The 19,752-nt window shown below is 50.7% G+C and overlaps 1 protein-coding gene across 9 annotated transcripts in view; it reads left to right on the plus strand.

Moving 5' to 3' along the window:
• MPRIP (myosin phosphatase Rho interacting protein) overlaps positions 1-19,752 on the plus strand; it is a 329,117-nt gene that overhangs the window by 269,755 nt on the left and 39,610 nt on the right. For 7 of the 9 annotated variants that reach the window (XM_049637989.1, XM_049637986.1, XM_049637985.1 and 4 more), the window contains 6 exons: positions 647-869; positions 1,943-2,102; positions 14,671-14,812; positions 15,710-15,823; positions 17,383-17,439; positions 18,696-18,764. In XM_049637989.1, the coding sequence (XP_049493946.1) occupies positions 647-869; positions 1,943-2,102; positions 14,671-14,812; positions 15,710-15,823; positions 17,383-17,439; positions 18,696-18,764 (765 nt within the window). Of the gene's footprint in view, positions 1-646; positions 870-1,942; positions 2,457-14,670; positions 14,813-15,709; positions 15,824-17,382; positions 17,440-18,695; positions 18,765-19,752 lie in introns of all 9 variants that reach the window. The other 2 variants (XM_049637982.1, XM_049637987.1) reach the window with 2 other exon arrangements.

Consider the following 19,752-nt stretch of genomic DNA (forward strand, 5'->3'; position numbering starts at 1 on the left):
AAAAAAAAAAAAAAAAAAAAAAAAAAAAAAAAAAAAAAAATTCCTAGACTTGTAGGGGCGGGTGGGGGGGGGGGGGGGTGGGGGGGTGGGAGGGCAGGGGCTGGCCCCGGCATGGGTGTTGTGTGGACACATGCTTTGCATTTTCCCAGTGGCCATCTCAATGGTGTGTTCTTCCCTCACCCCACCCCATCTTTTGTGACTCGTGTCCTAAGCACCTACAAGTCTAGGAATGACAGACTCTGAGCCAGCCACTTGTCATCTCACTTTTAGTGCCTGGTCCGCTGCTCTGGGCTCTGTGGTTTTGTGGGCAGGGAACACTGGCGTGTGTTTGCTATCGGAGGTCCAGGCAGAAACCCTAAGCCTCTGCTCCGTGTATTTACCAAATCTGGCCTGAGGCCAGTCAGACCAGGCACTCTGGGCGCACTGACTGGGGCTGTCGAGGGGAAACGGCCACGGTGCCGTCCAGATGGAGCTTTCACCTGACCAAGATATCTCTGTTCTGAGCCTCCCCTTCCAGGGATTCCGGGCCACTGACACAGTGCGGTTGACCTTAGTGTCCCCTGTGGCCAGGCGGCCGGGCAGCCAGGACCTGCGCAGCAGCTCAGGCTGTGTGCTGTGGCTGCACAGACGCTGCTCTCTCCCCCAGGAACCAGGGCCGGCCAAGATGGCTGTCACCAGCAGCAGCAGCAGCAGCAGCAGCATCCCCAGTGCTGAGAAAGTCCCCACCACCAAGTCTACACTCTGGCAGGAAGAAATGAGGGCCAAGGACCAGCCAGACGGGAGCAGCCTGAGTCCAGCTCAGAGTCCCAGCCAGAGCCAGCCTCCCGCTGCCAGCACACTGAGGGAACCTGGGCTGGAGAGCAAAGACGGTGAGTGGGAATCCTGGGGCCCGACCTCACAGCTCTGCAACAGGCGTCCATCCCCACAGAGCTGGTGCTGGGAACTCAGGGACCGGTGCAGCCCAGTCCTAAGCCCTGGGCCTCAGGCTCTTTCACCTTCCGTGTCCATCAGCCCTCGGCAGGGGCCTGGCCTGGGTGGGCCTGGGATTCCTGGACGCCGGCCTTGGCCTCGCCCCTCTAGCTCTTCAGTCCCATCTGTAAAGGAGGAAGACGGCACCTGCTCCGTCAGCCCCAGGTGGGTGTTGTGAGAATCAAACTGCTCCGGAACGAGGTCTGTGTACCGGGAGGCCTTCCTGTCACAGTGGCTGCATTGTGTTCGTGGCCTAGTTGACCCTGGCAGCCCAGCGTGTCCTGAGAGCAGCACTCATTAGGGCAGCCTCGTCCTTCTCGCTGTCCCATCCTGCCCAGCCCCTGGGCGCACACAGTAGGGAAGAGGGTGCTCCGGAGGCTTTGCTGTGCTCCCTTCACTTAGCGCTTTGGAATTACCGGAGCAGAGGCAGGGAGGCACCGTTTGCCTCCCTGGCCTGGGCCCTCGAGGGCTCCGTGTGACATAGGCTGGCCTCTCCCATTTATATTTTGTCCAGCTCATTAAAGACAAGACAGTTAGGACTGACCCAGTTCATTCGGGCCAAAATACATTTTGCCTCAGCTCTTCATGGGTAGCACCCATCCATTCCCCTCGTTCCTGCAGAAGTCCCCTGCCTCTGCTGTCCCCAGATGTGCTAAAAGGCCAAACGGCTACTTGGCCATTGGTTTCCTCCTTGATGCTTGCTAAGAAGCGGTTGTTGGTGGGACCTCTCTCGGGGGCGAGGGATCCTGCTCCCCCAAGAAGCCCTCCAACTGGAAGCTCAGGGACCCCCAGGCAGTCTAACAGGGGCAGCCAGGTTAGGAGAGAGATGGATGAGGGACTTGTGTGGGAAGGGTATTTCATTCCTGTCCCGAGGTTCTGCAGTAGGGCGGGCCATATGGGACTTTAAAAAGTTCCCAGAAACCAAAGATGGCAGCAGGCTAAGTGTGTCTCCCGCCTCCCTTGTCTCTTCCAGAGGAGAGCGCCATGAGCAGCGACCGCATGGACTGTGGCCGCAAAGTCCGGGTAGAGAGCGGCTACTTCTCCCTGGAGAAGACCAAGCAGGACTTGAAGGCCGAGGAGCAGCAGCTGCCCCCGCCGCTCTCCCCTCCCAGCCCCAGCACCCCCAACAACAGGTATAGTGGCCCCGGACCGCCCTCCCAGGAGCTTGGTCATCCCCTTCCTTCCCCAGGTTCTCGACCCCCCGGCCGAATTGTCTGCGGCAGCTCCCGTGGCTCCCTGGACGTGGCCAGCCGGCCCCCCGCCCACACGGACTCCAGCAGCGCTGGGGGGCGGGGAGCAGAGAGACTGGGGCGCACCTTTGCCTTTAAAGCCAGCAGGCAGTATGCCGCCCTGGCCGACGTCCCTAAGGCCGTCAGGATCAGCCACCGAGAAGCCTTCCAAGTGGAGAGAAGGCGGCTGGAGCGTAGGACTCGGGCCCGGAGCCCTGGCAGGGAAGAGGTGGCCCGTCTGTTTGGCAACGAGCGGAGGTAAGGAGGGGATTAGAGGGCCACATGTGCACAGACACGCGCCCCTCCTTTATACAGTCTCTCTCTCTCTCTGTCTCTCTTCTCTCTCTGTCTCTCTTCTCTCTCTCTCTCTCTCTCTCTCTCTCTCTCACACACACACACACACACACACACACACACACACTCCTGTGTTCTTTTACATGCTTTTGACATGTCTCCTCACACATACTCTCATGCACACATTTCCTCTCCTCACCTCACACATGCATGCACACGTTCCCAAAGCACACTTGTTCTCCCTTTCTGTTCAGAGTGTGTGGGGAGCCTTCCCTTTTTGAGCCTGGGCTCTGATCACAGAACTCAGCCCCTGGTAGCCAGAAATGTAGGATCCCTCTCTGGACACCCAGAGATCTGGGCCAGAGGCCAGCTGCTTCCTGCGAGTGCCTCCTGGCACTGATACATTAAGGGCCGCTGGGCCTTATGTGGCTGCATCTGTTCTTTCCTGGTCCATTTCTGTTCTCTGAGGTGCCTGTGGAGGCAGGGAGAGCCCAGAAGTGTAGGGGCTGGCTCCCCTTGCCCTTACGCTCCTGGCACGGGTGGAGGGCACTGAAGGAGGTGGGGTGGGCAGCCACGGGAAGTCATAGGGAAGCTGAGGTAGCCTGTGAGGTTACCGAGCGTCCAACAGCATCGCTCTTCATCCGGGCTTGGCTGAAACATGACATGGGGAGGCTCACAGAACCACAGCTTCCTGGGGAGAGACAGGGTTTAGAGATGAGAACTGGGACAGGGCCTGGGACAGAGGCATGGAACTCAACTGTGGTATGAAGAGAGGAGGGCTCTGTCCTCCTTTTCTCTTGTTCCACCGGCCCTGTGCTTCCCAGAGAGCTATGGAAAGAGCTTGGTTCCATCTCTGAGACCCTGACCCGGATCACGGCACTGGAGTGCCCCCTTCCAGTAGGAGCTTCATCCCTGAGTCTGTAAACAGAGCCTTGACAACAGGGGTCTCACCCGGGTCCGGGGGTGAACTGCTGGAGGTCCACGAACCCCCCTAAATGATTGGAGAGTCCATATGTACATTTTTCTGGGAAAAGAAAATCCGAAATTTTCATTAGGTTCCTGAATGAAACCTCTTTCCGAAAAAAGAGGTTCAGACTTAAATTCCCAAAGCATTCCCAGAATGTCCTCCCCACCCTGCCGAAGCCTAACTAAAGCTCAGAGTCGGCATGCTGAAGAGACAGGCCAGGGTGGCGATGAGCTCCCCTCCTCAAGGGGCCGGCTGTGAGCAGGGTGCCTTTCTCTCCTGCTCCCTTTTCTTAATACCCACCTGCTCTCCCAAAGCCCCAGGTGGGAGGGACCTGTGCACTTGTGGGTCCACCTCCAGAATAAGGAGGAGATGCCCAGAGTTGTTGGTCTTGAGAAGAAAGCAGATGTGCCTGATTCCTAGGCAGAGGGAGAAGGAAGCTGACCTGATGCCTGGGAGGCGGCCTTCAAGCCCTGGCTGTCTTCTTGTTTGATTAGCAACCCCAAGAGGTGCCTGGGTCACACACAGAGATGGGGCCTCAGAAGCAGGTGACTCCTCACAGGAACAGCCTGGTGTAACAGAGCTAGGCTGCACATCCCCACCGGGCCCTTAACTGGAAAGACCCTGCTCCCATGATGTGACCCAGGATGGGACCACGGCTGCCCTTAAAGCAGTTAAGTAAATAGATAAGTTGAGAGGGCTTGCCAGAGACTAGGAGGCCTGTGGGCCAGAGCAGAGGAGGCTTGCACTGGCCGGCAGGCAGGCTGTGGATCCTGGAGGCTCCCGAGTGGCTGCCCTGGTTCAGCGGCAGACCGAAGAATTAACATTCAGCACACCTGCTTGGCTTTGAACTTGTTCTTGTCTAGTAGCCTGGGGTAGATGGCATCTCTGGGGCTTTTCTCTCTGCATGCTCCTTGCCACCATGGAGATGGGTTTCCACCTGGTGTTGGCACCCCTGGAGCCCACCCGCTCTGCGTCCTCACATTGTATTGTCACTTTCTTACCCTAATGACATCTGACTGGCTGCTATCACTTTGCTAGGCCTGCACTCTAGCTCACCCTGTGCTTGATCGGATCCCTGCGTCCTGGTTGAATAGAGCAGAACCCCATATTGGCAGGACGTCGGCCACAGCTGAGCCAGGCTGGCCCGGGAGCCAGGTTGGGGGGGCACAGTGGGGGGTGGTCACCTGACAGGCCAAGGCCCTGAAGCAATCCTTTATGGGCCGCTCAGATTGCTCTTCAGATTTGCTCCAGAGCTTTTCAGATGTTTCTTGGATGGTGAGTCACTGCCAAACACGCATGGGGGAGGCCATGGCCCTTGTTAAACTCTTGGTGACTGACACCAGGACCAGGTCTTTTGTGGTCCTGCCCTTCACCTGGGCTGGGAACCTGGAGAGATCAGGCGGGGCACGGGTGCAGGTGCCTCCTCTCTGTCAGCCAGCCCAGGGGGACGTTTCCTGCCACACCTGCAGTACCTCAAGGGAACCAGTTTAAAAGCGTCTCACTCACCTTGCAAAATAAGCCATGGCTGACCTCACCAGAAACCCCCTCTGTGTGGAGAGGCCGTGTCAAGTGCCACTCTCCTTTCCTCATCTGACTCCTCTCTCTGCAGCCCTGGCAGGCCGGTGGCTCGTGAGCCGCAGGTGACTCGGTGGGGCACCGTTCCATGCGGCCTTCCCAGGGCTCTCTAGGCCCCGGGGTCAGTTGGAGGGGCTCCCCTTCTGCAAGTGGTAGTACCTGGGTCTGTGCGTGGGCCTGGAACCTCCAGGGTGGTGGCGCCTGGGGCCCCATCCACCCAAGCAGGCTGAGCGCTTGCAAGAGCTTCCTGTGGCTCCCAGGAGCTCCTGCCGCTGCCCGCGCTGCCTGCGCTCGCTGCGCACACCCTCTCTTGCCGCCTTCCCTCAACCGCTGCTGCCTGCTGCCTGCTGCCTGCGCTGCTGGTTCTGGCAGGTTGGCCTGGGAGCAAGCTGTGTTCCTGGAGAAGGTTCTGCAGAGGTTTAGGGCCCCAGAGCTCCTGCTTTGTGTGTGAGCACAGAGAGGGGCGGAGAGCCCAGAGGACCCGAGAATTCTGCCCTTGATCTTAAGCTTCTGGGATGAAGAAACCCTAAGAGATCATTTTTACTGGTAACCCTTCTTGAGTCTCTTGGCGGGGTCTCAGGATTTGAGCCCATTTCCTCTTTTTCCCTCCAGAGTTAGATATTAGTCTCCCTTAGGTTTTTATCTTTGGGGCTCAGAGGCCCTTCACTTGCTCCCCTTGACTCTGCCACTAGTCCAGAATGAAAGTAAAAGCCCTTCCTGTGGGGTGACCTTGGGGCACTTGCCTGGGTGTCCCTGAGAGGGCAGGCCTTGGTCTGGTGGCATGTCACGGTTGTAAAAAACAGAATTCAACTGAGTAAGCTTTAGAGATCTTATCGACTTTATCCAACAATTCATGAATCACACAGCATCTCGTCTGTCAAATAGGAGCTCCGAAGAGCTGTACAAAATGAAAAACTTTTTATAGGTAGAAGAGAGAGGCTTTTCTGGGCAGAAGAGGGTGGAACAAGGAAGTTAATAATAGCAAAGAGTGCATTGTTTTGGGCAAGGTCACCTTCCTTTGAGGGACAGCAGGGGTCTTATCAGGTAGATAACTCACTAGTGCTGACTAGGTAATTCCAAATTTACTGGTTTAAGATTCCTTGCCTGGGAGAGGTTGAAACTGTAATTAAGTTAGGGATTAACCACTATTTGGTGACTTGGATTTAGCACAGGTGACTTTATTCTGGGTCTGTTGACTTTTTTTCTTTCTTTTTTTTTTTAAAGCAGTCTCCTCCTCTTATTTAAAAAAATTTTTTTAATGTTTATTTCTGAGACAGAAGGAGACCGAGCATGAGCGGGGGAGGGGCAGAGAGAGAGGGAGGCACAGGGTCAGAAGCAGGCTCCAGGCTCCGAGCTGTCAGCGCAGAGCCCAACACCGGGCTCGAACTCACAAACCTCGAGATCATGACCTGAGCCGAAATCGAACACTTCACTGACTGAGCCACCTAGGCACCCCAGGAATCACTTTTTTAAGTGAAGTTGCTTTTTCAGTGATTTAATGTAGCCAGGTGTCAACTCCCCCAGAAGTATTAATCCAGGTGCGGTAAGTGGCATTGACCACAGCACAGACATTTTCTTATTTAGCTGAAAAATAATCAAGGGATATCCCATTACCAAGAACAACCTTGGCCTTCCAAAGATGGGTACTGCTAGTGAGATCTTTTTGTAATGGGGAACAGATCTGACTTAGGTAATCACAAGAACACCAGAATGCAAATGTACTGTGATTTGCTTAGGAATTTGTATCTTTTGGGCGAGTACAATTATAATTGTACAAAGGTGAAAACAGGGCACTAGATGTTCTGGATGTAAAAGTCAGATTCTGTAAGTGACTCCTAAGTTCAGGGGGTCAGTTGGGACTAGAAGAGAAATTGGTCATGGGGAGGACCAGGAGATCTCTAGTATCAATGGACAGATAAGAGCTCTTTGTTTATGATAAATCTGGCAATCCAAAAGGTACCCCCCCCCCCCCCGCATCCCACCCCACCCCCTCCCTTAGTAATGGCCTGACAGATATGGATGATGGCATTCTTTCCAGACCAGTGCCAGAGTAAAGGAAAGAGAAGAAGAAAGAATTTCATTTCATGTTTAAAGAATGAAGTCTTGATACAGCATCTTGGGTACAAGCAGTCTTTTGATATCAGCTACTTTTCTTCTTAGTTTGATTTTGAGGTCTCCAGCTGCTGTGGGGCCCTTTTTAATTAGGAGATGTAGACCCAAGGTTCAGTTCTCTAAAGTTTGGTTGCCATCTGGGGAGTGAGGAGGACCCTTAAAGGCAGTCTTTGTTCTTAGTGATTCCAAATCAGAAGGAGGAGAGAAAATTGGAAATGTTAGTTTAGAGTCATAGCCAGATACTTGCAAAAACTAGACAGACCAAGTTATGTACAGGTATGGAGCCAAACAAACCTCAAAGACAATTAACAGACTAGAATCTCATACCTACGAAGATGCAAAGTTTTTCTCTCTATAGTTATTCCCCTTTTTTAAAAGATAGTCACAGTAAAATTACTTGGTTTACATTAAACTTGGCCTGATTTTATAAGTACAGCAAAAATAGCAATTAACCATATAAGCTGTTTTTAAGACAGCTTTGCTGGAACTTTGATCTCTTCTCTGAGGCCAGGAAGCCAAGCCAAGCACTCACCATTAGATTTTACCTGCAGTACCTATAGTTTGGGTGAATTTCTCTCTTCTCAAAGTTCCCTCCAAATGTCCTGAGGTTCATAGGCCTGTCAGGAAGTCACCAGCACCTGGAAGGCTGCTGGGAACCCTATAGCAAGGTACCAGCCCGATTTTTCCAAGCAGCTCCTTAAAGCTGTCTGGTCAGATCTCAGTCTGTGCATATCTCCAAAATGAAACATTCCAGTCAGAGCCTTGGTAATAAAGCCAGTGTTTCCAGTTGTGTCCTCTTCTAGGGAGAACAGATTTTTATTGAACTTCTACAAATAACTAAATATATTGCCATGAAAAGAATACTCAAGAGTTTACGAATTCTGGAGGGATCAGGTAGAGAGAAAAAGTAACTGTTTTAACCATAAAGGTATGCCCTACCAAATTGCTGTAGGTCATAGATCCCTTGAGTGAAAAGGTTTCCCTAGATCTGAAAGAGCAAAACATTAAGGAACTAGCAGCATTTCAAACAAAAGGTCATGTAAAATTATAATCATCCTCAGTTCATTCAGTCCTATGTAATTCTCGTTCTGCTTGAACCCAGTTTTTTCATTAGTTTGGAAATTCTTCCCCAGTTCATTTTTATGGTCGTAAAGCTATTAGAAATCTTTATTTGTCAAAGTCCTTTCCATGAACACTTCCATAAAAGCATCAGAGTAAAACAATAATTCTCTGTAAATAACAGAAGACTTAAAAAATGCCCATAGTTAGGGGCGTCTGGGTGGCTCAGTTTGTTAAGTGTCCAACTTTGCTCAGGTCATGATCTCACTCACAGTGTGTGAGTTCGGGCCCCACATCGAGCTCTGTGCTGACAGCTTGGAGCCTGGAGCCTGGAACCTGCTTCTGATTGTGTATCTCCCTCTTTCTCTGCCCCTCAGCTGCTCACACTCTCTCTCTTCTCTCAAAAATAAACAAACATTAAAAAAAAATTTTTTTTTAAATGCCCATAAAGATCAGACGAGAGTTCACTATAATGGAAATGACAGGGAAATTTGGTTATTTTTGTGAGGTTCAACATTTTAAGATAACAGCTAGAATTATGACTGATAACATTGCATCAGGACATATCAGAACCTAAGAAGGCTTAGCCTCACTTATGTGATAATGCTGCCCATGTAATGTAATGTGTCAAGCCTAATTAGTGAACATCTCTCTTTTAAAAGGAGAGAGAGCAAATCTTTTATGATTTTTAGAGATCCTCTGAAAAATCCCAAAGTTACTGCTAGGTCAAGAAGACTTGGTTTAGAATTGCATTTTTGAGAAGTTCGTCAAAATACCAAAAGGTTTTAAAACACTTGGTCACATAGGATCTTAGATCAGTAGGAAACAACACTCCGTTAACACTTAACCAAAGTGGCAATTATAAACTTTATAGGCAAATACAGAAAGTTATTACATGATTGTAAAACAACAACAACAAAAGCCCTAAGCTCTTTTAATAGATGATTTCTTCAGTAATCAAAGACCTGATAAAGACCACATGAAACACAGGACATTATTTTGATAAGACACAAAATCTATGTTTTCTCAGCAGGTTAATTAAAAAGTAAAAACCCTTTCACAACTTCTTATCAATAGCAGACCAATACTCCTAGAAAATTTTGTCCTTATTTTAAGAGAGAATACCAAATTCTGATACTGTACCACCTTACTTTTGAGGTTAATAGTTATCTTTTTTCTTTTCAGTTCAAGTTCATTTTAATGTTAGCTTGACCATGTATAAAATTCTTTTCCCAAGATTCCCCTTCCACAGACCTTCTCTAGTTTTCTTTCTTACATTCTGATTTTGTCCTGTTTTTTTCTCTTTTTCATTCTGAAACAACTAGTCTCACTTTGGGATAAAGTTACTTTCTTTTCCTTCAACAAAAATTGATCTCCATTCCTCATATCTTCTTTTACCCGAAACACACATCCTACATGTGTTAGAATTGTTATCCCTTAAAAACTTAATATCTTGTGAAAATAAAGTAGTAAATAATTGTGAACTGTCTTATGTTAGCATTCTGTGCCTGGCAAATGTATAAATACATTTTGTATTTTCTGGAAACATGCTTTCTCATAATAGATTTTTTTAGTGTAGCACAAAATATGTTTAATAGACCCAAATCTCTTTAATTTCTTTATAATAAGCAAAAGAGGAGATAAACCAACGTTCAGTAATTGTTTCAGTATTTTATTTGGAAATGATCTAGGCATTCAATGACTACTACTCATTTAATTTAGTAAAACTCTTCAGATTTTTAAGTTACCAAAAAGATTTGGGGAAACCATTTAAGTAGGCATATCAAAAGTATAATTATTGCTGAAAAGTTCACCTAAAATTGCATATCTCAGTTCATAGATCAGTTGTGTTTAGACTACCCGTGAAGACTTTGTGAAATATTTGGACAAAGTCAGCCAGCAACGTCTGTTATAACATAGACACCATGAGGTTATTTGACCAGTAAACCTAGATAGAGTGAAAGTTGTGGAAAGGTATTATAGTTAATGCTGATAACTCTGAAGACACGTCTATTTTAACTAAATTAACACACTTAAATCAGTTTTAATACCAAATATTTTCCTAGAGCACATGAATCTAAAAAGCATTAGGTTACTCTCTGTTGTAAGTTTTAGAATATTGTTAGTACTTAATTCATATAAGTACTTAATTTTCTTGAAGCCAATTAAATAGAGCTCTTTTCTTTCTTTTTAATTTTTTTTAATGTTTATATTTGAGACAGAGTGTGTGCACGGGAGCGCACGCAGGGGAAGGGCAGAGAGAGAGAGAGAGACAGAGGCAGAATCCAAAGCAGGCTCCAGGCTCTGAGCTGTCAGCACAGAGCCTGACGTAAGGCTCAAGCACATGGACCATGAGATCATGACCTGAGAGAGCTCTTTTACAAATTAATTTTGGCAGTATCATCTATAGGTAGAAAATACACATGTACGTGCACGCGCACACACATACACACACACCTTATAGCTTCCATTCTAAAATTTTAGCCGTGGAAAGATACATTAATATAAAATGCACTGGTTATAAGTTGGATCCAAATTGTGTTTCTGGCAGATGAAATAAGGTTACCTGGTCAGATGGCAAGAGCTTTTTATTTTTATGGAGAAGACACTTGAGATCTTTCATTTACTCGCGTTCCAAATAATCTTTCCCCCTTTTGCTTTTCTGATAAGAATTCCCTCCCTGGAGTTGGTATTTCAAAGAGTAGACCCTTAGATAAGAGGTCCCAGAGAAGACCAGGTAGAACATTTACATCACAAAGGCACAAGGAAAGAATATAAAGGCTTCCAAGAAGGCCTTTTGTTTCCTGAGGCCAGAATTTTTACAATACTTTACAAGCCTTTGGAGATCTGTAGAGGAGGTTTTGGTGTTGGTAAAAAAGGATAGACGGACTGTGAAGTGTTTCTAGAGCCGAATTTCTGGTTTTGTGAACAACTGCTCTAATTCCTCAAAGATTTCTGAGTTTTGACTTAAACGGTATCGTAAGTCGATCCACCCGTGCAGCTACATTATCCTCAGTTTGCTTCTGTGTATCAGGAAGGAGATTTCCAACTTGGGTGGAAATCAAAAGATTTCTGTGTTCTGGATTTAGAACTGTTTGTCTTTGGAATGTTCTAATATATCCTTTCACAGAGGTTTCAGATACTTTTTCTTTTCTTCTGGTACATAGTTTCATTCTAGCTTAAGGGAGAAGGCCTAAACAACCCTATCAGGCTCTGGTTATCCACTTCCAACTTGGCTGACTTGTAACCACAGAACCACTTAAAAACTTGTTTTAAATATCTTGCCACTTTTCAGCCAGGACAAACAAATGTTTCTGGCAGTATTGAACAACTCCCCATCAATGTAAGTGGGGACTCAAAGAGGATGTAAAGGATACTTACTACCTTCCCAAGATCCAGAGTTTCTCTCAAAGAGAGCCAAAAAGAACCAGCAACCTGTATGCCCCGTCCGGGCCGAAAACTAAGCCAAGTTCTTAGGACGCAAAACAAGCAAGAAGGTAGTAGCTGTCCCTGAAGAGACGATCAAGAGCCAGTGGGTTTGGATTTGGAAAGGAAGGGAGAGTGTGAAATTTTATTTTGGTCTCTCAATTGGGCATTCAGGAGAGCTGACTCAGGTATGAATTCTCACTGTCTGGCTTCTGCCAGTTCTCCCAGGATCCCCTCTGTAGCCTCTCTTATCTACCAGAATTTGGCAAGGCTTTTCATTAATTTTAGTTTCCGTTGGCTGTTTCAGAGAATAATGTAGCAGTTTACCAGGGAACTCCCCAGAGTCCCACCACCTCTGGGAGGGTCCATGTGGGCACCTCCTTCAAAGGCAGATTTGAAAGCATTCAAGTTGGTGTTGAGGGATTTACCCAAAATGTTTGAGGACAAAATTTTTTCTAATGGTCCAGTCGGTTACAAATGAGATCCTCATTTCTGAGCCAGTGTTTTGATGTTAGACTCCTCGGAAGGTGTAATGGGAGAGGCCTATGTGTTGTTTTAGATACCTTCTGTGTCTTTAATTTTTCATTAGCCTTTACAACAAAACTTTCAGTGAAACTGTTTTGGAATCTTGAAGCCTTTGGAAGCTTCTGCATACCAATTAAAATAAGTATCCCATTCTGTTTGTTCGATTAGGAACCCCTGCTTTTAAGTGCACTTCTTAAATAAATGATCTTGTCTAACTGGGACGCTCCCATAACAGCCCCTGCGATTCTGGGTTGTCTTTAGTAAGATTTTGCATTTTTGTAGGTATCTATAGTTCCTGGCCCTATAGTCCTTGAGCCATAAAATAAGTGTAAGCGTGCTGGAAGTCAGTGTGTTCAACTGTAGAATTTAAAGATCCCGTTTCTTCTAGCTAAGTCTTCGAGTCTCACAGAACCAAATTGATGCCTAAAAGGGATGTGCTGCTGGGTTGGGAATGGTGTGGTGTTTTACAGTGTACCTTGTTGCACGGAAAGTTTCTTGAGGTTGGCAGGTGACCTAGTGTCGCTCTTGTGTCCGTCCATGACCAGCCTGTCTGGACACGGGAGCCTTAGAGTTAGGTGCCGAGCCCTCCTAAGAGTTTTTAAGTGCTCAGCCTGTGCCCACCAGTTTGGTAGCTTTTGGCTTCTGAGATTCTCATTAGCAATAGCCTTTACCTTCTGTGCACGCTAATGCACCAGCAGTAGCTGAGATATTTCTGACCAGTAAAAGGCTTTGTGTGCACCACCAGCAGTTCTCAACGTGGAACTGGGGACTAGGGAGGGTGCTGAAGCAGCGGACCCCAAAGAATGGGGACTGTGGACTGGGATTCCCATGAAGTGGGGAATGCACACTGAACCATCAGGAGCCCCCAGTAGGGAATCTGAGTACTAAACCAAGGATGGGGGATTCCAGTCAAGTGGAACACTACACACTGAACTAGCCACAGTTCCCAGCATGGTCCGGTCCAGTGGGGGACTGTAGGGAGCCAATTAGATCAGGAGCTCAACACGAAGAGAGCAGAGCTCAGAACAAGAGGATCTTCCCATGGCCCTCGGAAATGGTGAGAAAGACCGAAAACTTTAAGGGTTCACAGGTACCACAGCTGGCTGTGTTTCTCGTTGTCCTTGAAGCTGTCCGAAGTTTCTTTTGAGCCCCACCACCGCCACCAAACTTGTAAGAACAAAATTCAGCAAACTTTAAATTTTAAAGCTCTCACTGGCTTTACTCAGTGATTCGGCATTCCATCCAGGAGATAGAAAAGAGCTCTAAGGAGCTGTACAGAATGAAAGACTTCTGTAGGCAGAAGGGAGTGGGACAAGGAAGTTACTGGCAAAACGTGCATTGTTTCAGGCAAGCTCACCTTCCTTTGGGGGACAGCACAGGGCTCTCAGGCAGAGCACCTCACTAGTGCTGACCAGGTAATTCCAGATTGGCTGGGTTAAGATTCCACTCCTGGGAGAGGTTGAAACTGTAATTAAATATCAAGTCTCAGTTTGGTGATGTGGGCTTAGCACAGGTGACTCCATTTGGGGCCTTGTCCCTGTTTTAAACAGGGCCCAAGTCTCAGGCCCCCAAGGGTGAGGACTAGGCCTCAGCCCCCGTGCCCCCCCTGGCCTCCCTGCCCTCAGCCACCATGGCGACTCCCTGTGACTCAGGGACAAGGATGGTCTCCCCTTCTCAGTGATCACCTTGGGTGTTTGTTTCTTTAATTCTTTGGATAATTTTGATTTACCATTATTTGATTTTAAAAAGCAGTCCCTTTCTGTTTATTCATTTTCCAGCCTTATTTTCTTTCAGGTCTTGCCCCTCTCCACCTTCTCCTGCTGTGTCGCTGTGTGACGTTACTCGCCCTTCCTTCGCCTGCTTCGCTCCCATCTCAGCTCCGTCTCCAGCCGTAGATGGCCTGATGATGCGCCGGCCTTTCACACGAAATCAACTCGCTTTGTTTTTGTTTTAATTTGGTTTTTGATTCTTTTTACTGTTGGCAGAAACAATGTTAATTCATGGGCCTTTTTCTTGCTAACTTTTGGTTGCCCTGGGGTGGGGGCTGCATCGTGGTCTGCTGAGGGTTGCAATGAGGACTGAGGCTGCCACCCTCCGAGGCGGTGGCTGCCTTCTGATCATGTCTGTGGCTCAGGAGAGGAGGCCAGGCAATGAGCTGTGTGACCGCCAAGTGTGTCAACAGACCATGCAGGGGCTTCCAGCGTGGGGATAGAGGGCAAGGACAGGCTGGGGGGAAGGGGAGGCCCTTGCCCTTGAGCTGCTCCCAGCCCCTGCATGGCTTCCCCCTCCACGGTGGTGGGAGAGGGAGCTTGGGCCGGGGTGTCCGGTGAGCTAGCCAAGTGTCCTGTGTGCATAGGCTACACGCCCTGCGAAGGGGGAGGCCCAGGGAAGACTGGGATGGGCCAGGCATGGCGGTATTGGCTGAAGGAGCCCTCTGTAACTGAAGACCAAGCCCGCCTCAGGCTGTGGGGGGACCCCGTCTCCCCCTCAGCAGCCCCGTGTCCTCTCTTGTAGGAGGTCCCAGGTCATTGAGAAATTTGAGGCCTTGGACATTGAGAAGGCAGAGCACATGGAGACTAACTCGACAGCCGGGCCCTCGCCATCAAGTGACACTCGCCAGGGCCGCAGTGAGAAGAGGGCGTTTCCCAGGAAACGGGTGAGCGTCCGGGGCCTGGGGCCAGCGCTGAGGCCCAAGCGGTGCCACGTGCGGCCACTGGGGCTCCATCAGCATATGGCCCCACACCTCCTCACAGAGCCCCCAAACGCACCCAGATGCACTTCCACTGGGCTTCCTGTTCTCATTTCCTACTTGTTTGCTCATGTCTCTCCTCTCCTCCAGTTAGTGACTTTCTCGAGGCCGAGGCCTGCCTTCTGCATCTTCCTGTCAGAACTTGACCCATCTCTGCTAAAGGCCAGTCTAGCGAGCCTTAGGTCCCAGCTCATAACCGGAGCTGCTCTCTTTCTCTTCGAGGCAGCCCGGCCGCGAGGCTGAGCACCTTCCTTCCTCTTTCTTTCGAGTGGCGGCCGTTGCCCTCGCTTCTCTACTTAGTCCACAAGGCAGGTCTCTCTGAAATAATCCTCCTCCTCCTCCTCCTCCTCCTCCTCCTCCTCCCAGGCAGCCCACCTGCCTCTTGTGGCCCTGCTGTGTCCGATCTTCATCTTCCTCCCCAGCCCCTGTCTGGGCTCATGAGGTGTTCTGCTGCCCGCTGCCTCAGAGCCTGGGGCTCTTCCTTCCGTGACCCCGAGAAGCCAGGGGATGGGGATGGGACCAGGAGAGTGACGGTGACTAGCGCATCCGAAAGAAAAGGCTGCTTTAACAACTAATGTGTCTTTGAACCCGCTGCGTGAAAGCGGATGGAGCCGGACAAGGAGTCCCAGGACACTGGCTCCCGTCCCTGCTCTGGTCCAGACTTACCCAGACAGAGCCCAGACAGAGTGCTTTCCTCCTCGCCTGGGAACGTTCTTGACCCTCCCACAGCTCTGGCTCCTGGTTTCCCTGCTCCCCACCTGACTTTACTGGCTTGTACTGACTGGCGGCTGCTCTCTGCCACAGGACCTCCCCAGCGAAGCCCCCACAGCTCCTCTCCCGGACACCTCGGCCTCCCCCCTGTCTCCACACCGAAGAGCCAAGTCACTGGACAGGAGGTCCACGGAGTCCTCCCTGACGGTGAGCCCAGGCGCCCGCACAGCAAAGCCTGGAGACGCCGCTCCTGCTGCTTCTGTCACTTGGGGTCACTGTCTGCTTATGTCCGTGCGTCCATGCTGGCTGTCCCCTCTGCACGGGCCTTTGTGTCTGTGCGTGGGAAGCAGATGCGGTGTTCCTTTTCCCTTTTCTGGATACATAGGCGTCCTGAGCTCTGAGGTCACGAGTAGAGGAGGCCACTTGGCCAAGGCAGCAAAATCCTGATTTCAGAGAACCAGGGCCACAGCAACAAGGAACCTCTGTTCTTGCTTTGGGTGTTTGTTTCTGTGACATTTTGGAGGCAGGAGCCCCTTCTTGCTGGGAGCCCTTGCCTCGTTCATGATGTCTCATGACAGGAGAGACGCTTTTGCCCGAGGTCACTTGAGCTGCAGCAGTGGAGGTGCAGGTGGGGAGTGGCCAGACGGGACCCTCGCTCCCTTGGGGAGCCGAGAGTGGCCGGCCAGTGGCCCCGGGAATGAAGGACAGCTATGCACATGGTGACCCGGGGCTCCTCTCTGCCTTGTCCGCGGTCTTCTGAGAAGTGGTTGGTGCCACTCCTACCCCTAGGGTGTGGAGCCACCAGCCACACACGTGGAACTGAGCCAGGATAGGAGGGCTTCTTACCTGGAAGAGGGTTGTCTTTTCCTGGAGTCTGGGTGCTGCTCAGAGGTTTGGCACAGAGGCTCCTGGAACAACTCCCTCCCGGTCCTTCAGATACAGAAAGACATCACAGCCCGTTTCTGGTGGAGGTGGAGATATACCTGTAGAAAAGTGAGAGCAAGCACGTGGGCCAAAGGGAAGGATGATCCTCATCTCTTCAGGTGCCAACTTGACAGATGCCCAGCTGTGAACACAAGCAGGGCCCAGCAGGGCTGCGGGTGGGCCTAAAGTGCTTCCTTGGGCTGCTCCCCAGGCCCAGGGCCACGGGTGCAGTAGAGCCCAGCAGGGCCAGCTCCCCCGCTCTGCTGTCAGCTGTCCTGGGTTTGCATCTTGCCGGGAAACGGAGACTCAAACTCATCCTGGTAGATAGGTGGCCCCAAAGTCTCGGCAGGGTTGCTCCTGCATCTTGCTCAACGCCACGCTTGGTCTCCGCTCCTCCGTCTTCCTCTCTCCGCCTTCCTGTGGCTTCTGCGGGAACTTCTGATTTCTCCTTTTAGTGGTCACTGCAGGTTTTCCCCTTCGTGTGAAACACCGACTGACTCTCCCTCTGGGCCGTCCTCTGCCGCCAGGCAGGCTTCTGTCAGAGCGTCTGGGCAGCCCAGCTGCTGCTGTGCCCGCAGGCCATGCCCTTCCCTCCCCATCATCCCGCTGAGCCCGGCGTCTCCTTCCTTGAAGACACATGAATCTGTGGAGGGTTTGTGGGCAGCACCCGCCTGGGCAAGGCAGGCCATCCTGGCTCGTCTGGCAGGTGGAGAAATGCCTCTTCCCGCTGCCCACCTCATGCGGACAGACACCTGCTGCCCCTCAGTCAGTCACCCTTTCCCCATGACTGAGATAGCTCAGAGTGCCTTTTTCTGAACTGTTCTTTTTTCTCCCTTTCTTAGCCTGACCTGCTGAACTTCAAGAAAGGCTGGCTGACCAAGCAGTATGAGGACGGCCAGGTGAGTGTGCAGGGCTGGGCTGCTGTGGCCCCTCAAAGACTGGGGAGCCGGGGTGGGGTCTGCCTGGCCTTGTCCCCAGCAGGGGTGGGAGCACTGGCTCGATCCCCCACCTCCGGCATGACCTCTTGTGTGGTCGACCAGAACTGTGGCCAAGACCCCCATCTCCTCAGGGAAGTGGAGGTACACAGCCGTCCCCACTCTCAGTTCTGCAGTGAGAGGCGGGGGCCGCTGGAGAAGACCACCATCCTGCACCCAGCAAGGATCGCTGCCTCCGGCTAGGGGAATGTTCTACAGCACTAGCTCCCTACCTGGTAGTCTTTCCTAAAAGTTCCCAGAAAGCCCAGGCTTCCCAGGAATGGGGGAGGCCTCTGGTGTGGTTGGCTTGTGGATGCATCTGAGGCAGGCCACGTTGACAGCAACTAAGGGCTGCTAGACTCTGCCGGGGACTCCAGCTCAGCCGCGGTCCTGGGAGAAGCCAGTGTGGTCGTTCTTGCCGTCAGACTCCAGCAGGAAGAGCCATTTGCAGCTGGACCTGCCACCCCACCTCCACCCTGCTTGGGGCTGGAAGGCCAGGCCTCCAAGGAGGCATGAAGAGGAGTCTGCTAGTTCCTACCGAGAGGCCCCGAAACCCTGCCCTCCTGAGCTCCCCTTCTTGCTTCCTGAGCAGCCGTGCCGAAACATCCTCTTTTTCTCTCTCCTCCATATCAATCCCCTTGGCCTTGCCTGAAGACTCAAGTCTCCCTCCTTGCTACTCACAGTGAAGACTTGGGAATCTGGCTGGCTGGTTTGCTCCTGCTGGCTGCAGGTGGGCGTGCCCCTCTGGTTAGCCAGCCAGTGGCTGTGGCTCACAGGAAGCCCCTTAGGATGGAGATGCTGTTTTCACAGCCACTTTCCAGCTCTGGGGGCCCAGCCCCCTGTCTGCAGCCTCTGGAGTTGAGATCGAGGACTGCGAAGCACTTTTCACCAGCCACACCACTGTGGGTTACAGAAAGCCCGTAGCCTGCGGCCCACCCCAGCTCTCCATGCTGCCTTGTCACGGGGGAGCCGCGGCTTGGCAAGTGCCCTGACGTCATGCGCGCATGGCTGCCTGCGGCCTGAGCAGAGTCCTGTGTGTGTCTGCCACTCGTGGGAGGGGCCGCCTGCCCTCTGCTTTTCCTGTGCTCTGGGAGGTGCCCCCAGGACTCTGGCTATGGATTGCCTTGGAGCAGTAAATGTGCTGCATGGTAGTTGAGTCTGGTTTTTCCCTTCCCTTTTAGTGGAAGAAGCACTGGTTTGTCCTTGCTGATCAAAGCCTAAGATACTACAGGGATTCGGTGGCTGAGGAGGTGAGTGTTTTTGGCTTCCTTCCTAGTTGTGGAGACAGTTGAGGGATCCAGGCGACACCCAGGAGCCCAAGGCTCCCAGACACTGCTTCTCTAGGCTGACATCCCCTCTGTCTATTGACAGGTGTCCGAGTGGCCATCTTGGGTTTTCTAGTGTAGATCTGGTGCGAAGTCTGAGCATAATATCATCAGCTTTTGATGTTCTTGTGACTGAGTCTTTCTGAAACGTTGGGCTGTTTTGAGTCTCTGCTTGAGGCACCTGAGTGCAGAGTGTTTCAGTGGCTTCTCTTTTCTCTGTTCTTTGAAAAACACCGAAAGATGTCTTATTTTAAAACTCAGGATGAACAGTTTGGTTTTTTCTACAAAGGTTTCGTGGGAGAATTGAATGTCTTGAAACAGAACTAAATCTTGTTCTTTGTCTTCTGGACAAAGATGGGATGTGGCAAATGAATTCAGGTGGCCCAGTTGACTGTCCTCATTTCACGGTTGAAGACCAACCAGAAGGGGCTCTTTTTCTTCCTTAAAAAATACCGTGTTTTTTGAGTTTTTTGAGTCTGTGTTCCTACCTTTTCCCTTGCATCCCACTCCAGGGATCCTTCAGATATATTCCCGCATATAGCCCAAGGTTAGTCATTCCTGCACTTTTGTGGTAGCAGAAGATTGGCAAGAATCTAATATCCGTCCTTAGCTCGTTATATACATTTACATAGCCTGAACGCTTACGGGCTGCAGCGGAGAGATGTTAGTGATACGGGATAGACGAGAGCAGTGTGGGCGGCAGGCCCCTGGTGCTGCCTGAAATCAAGGAACGCGGGAGCGTGTGGTTGGTAGTGTGTGCGTAGACCAGCAGTTCTCAGAGTGTGGTCTGTGGACCCCTGGAGACCCTTTCGGGGGGCTGACGGACTGGTATACTCAAAACTATTGTGAAAAAGTTAAAATGCCATGTAAAGTGTCAGTTCTCGCATACTCGTCTTTTCTGTATTCTGTGATT

This window comes from Panthera uncia, chromosome E1 (assembly GCF_023721935.1).
Source record: "Panthera uncia isolate 11264 chromosome E1, Puncia_PCG_1.0, whole genome shotgun sequence".
In the NCBI taxonomy this organism is placed as follows: Eukaryota; Metazoa; Chordata; class Mammalia; order Carnivora; family Felidae; genus Panthera; species Panthera uncia.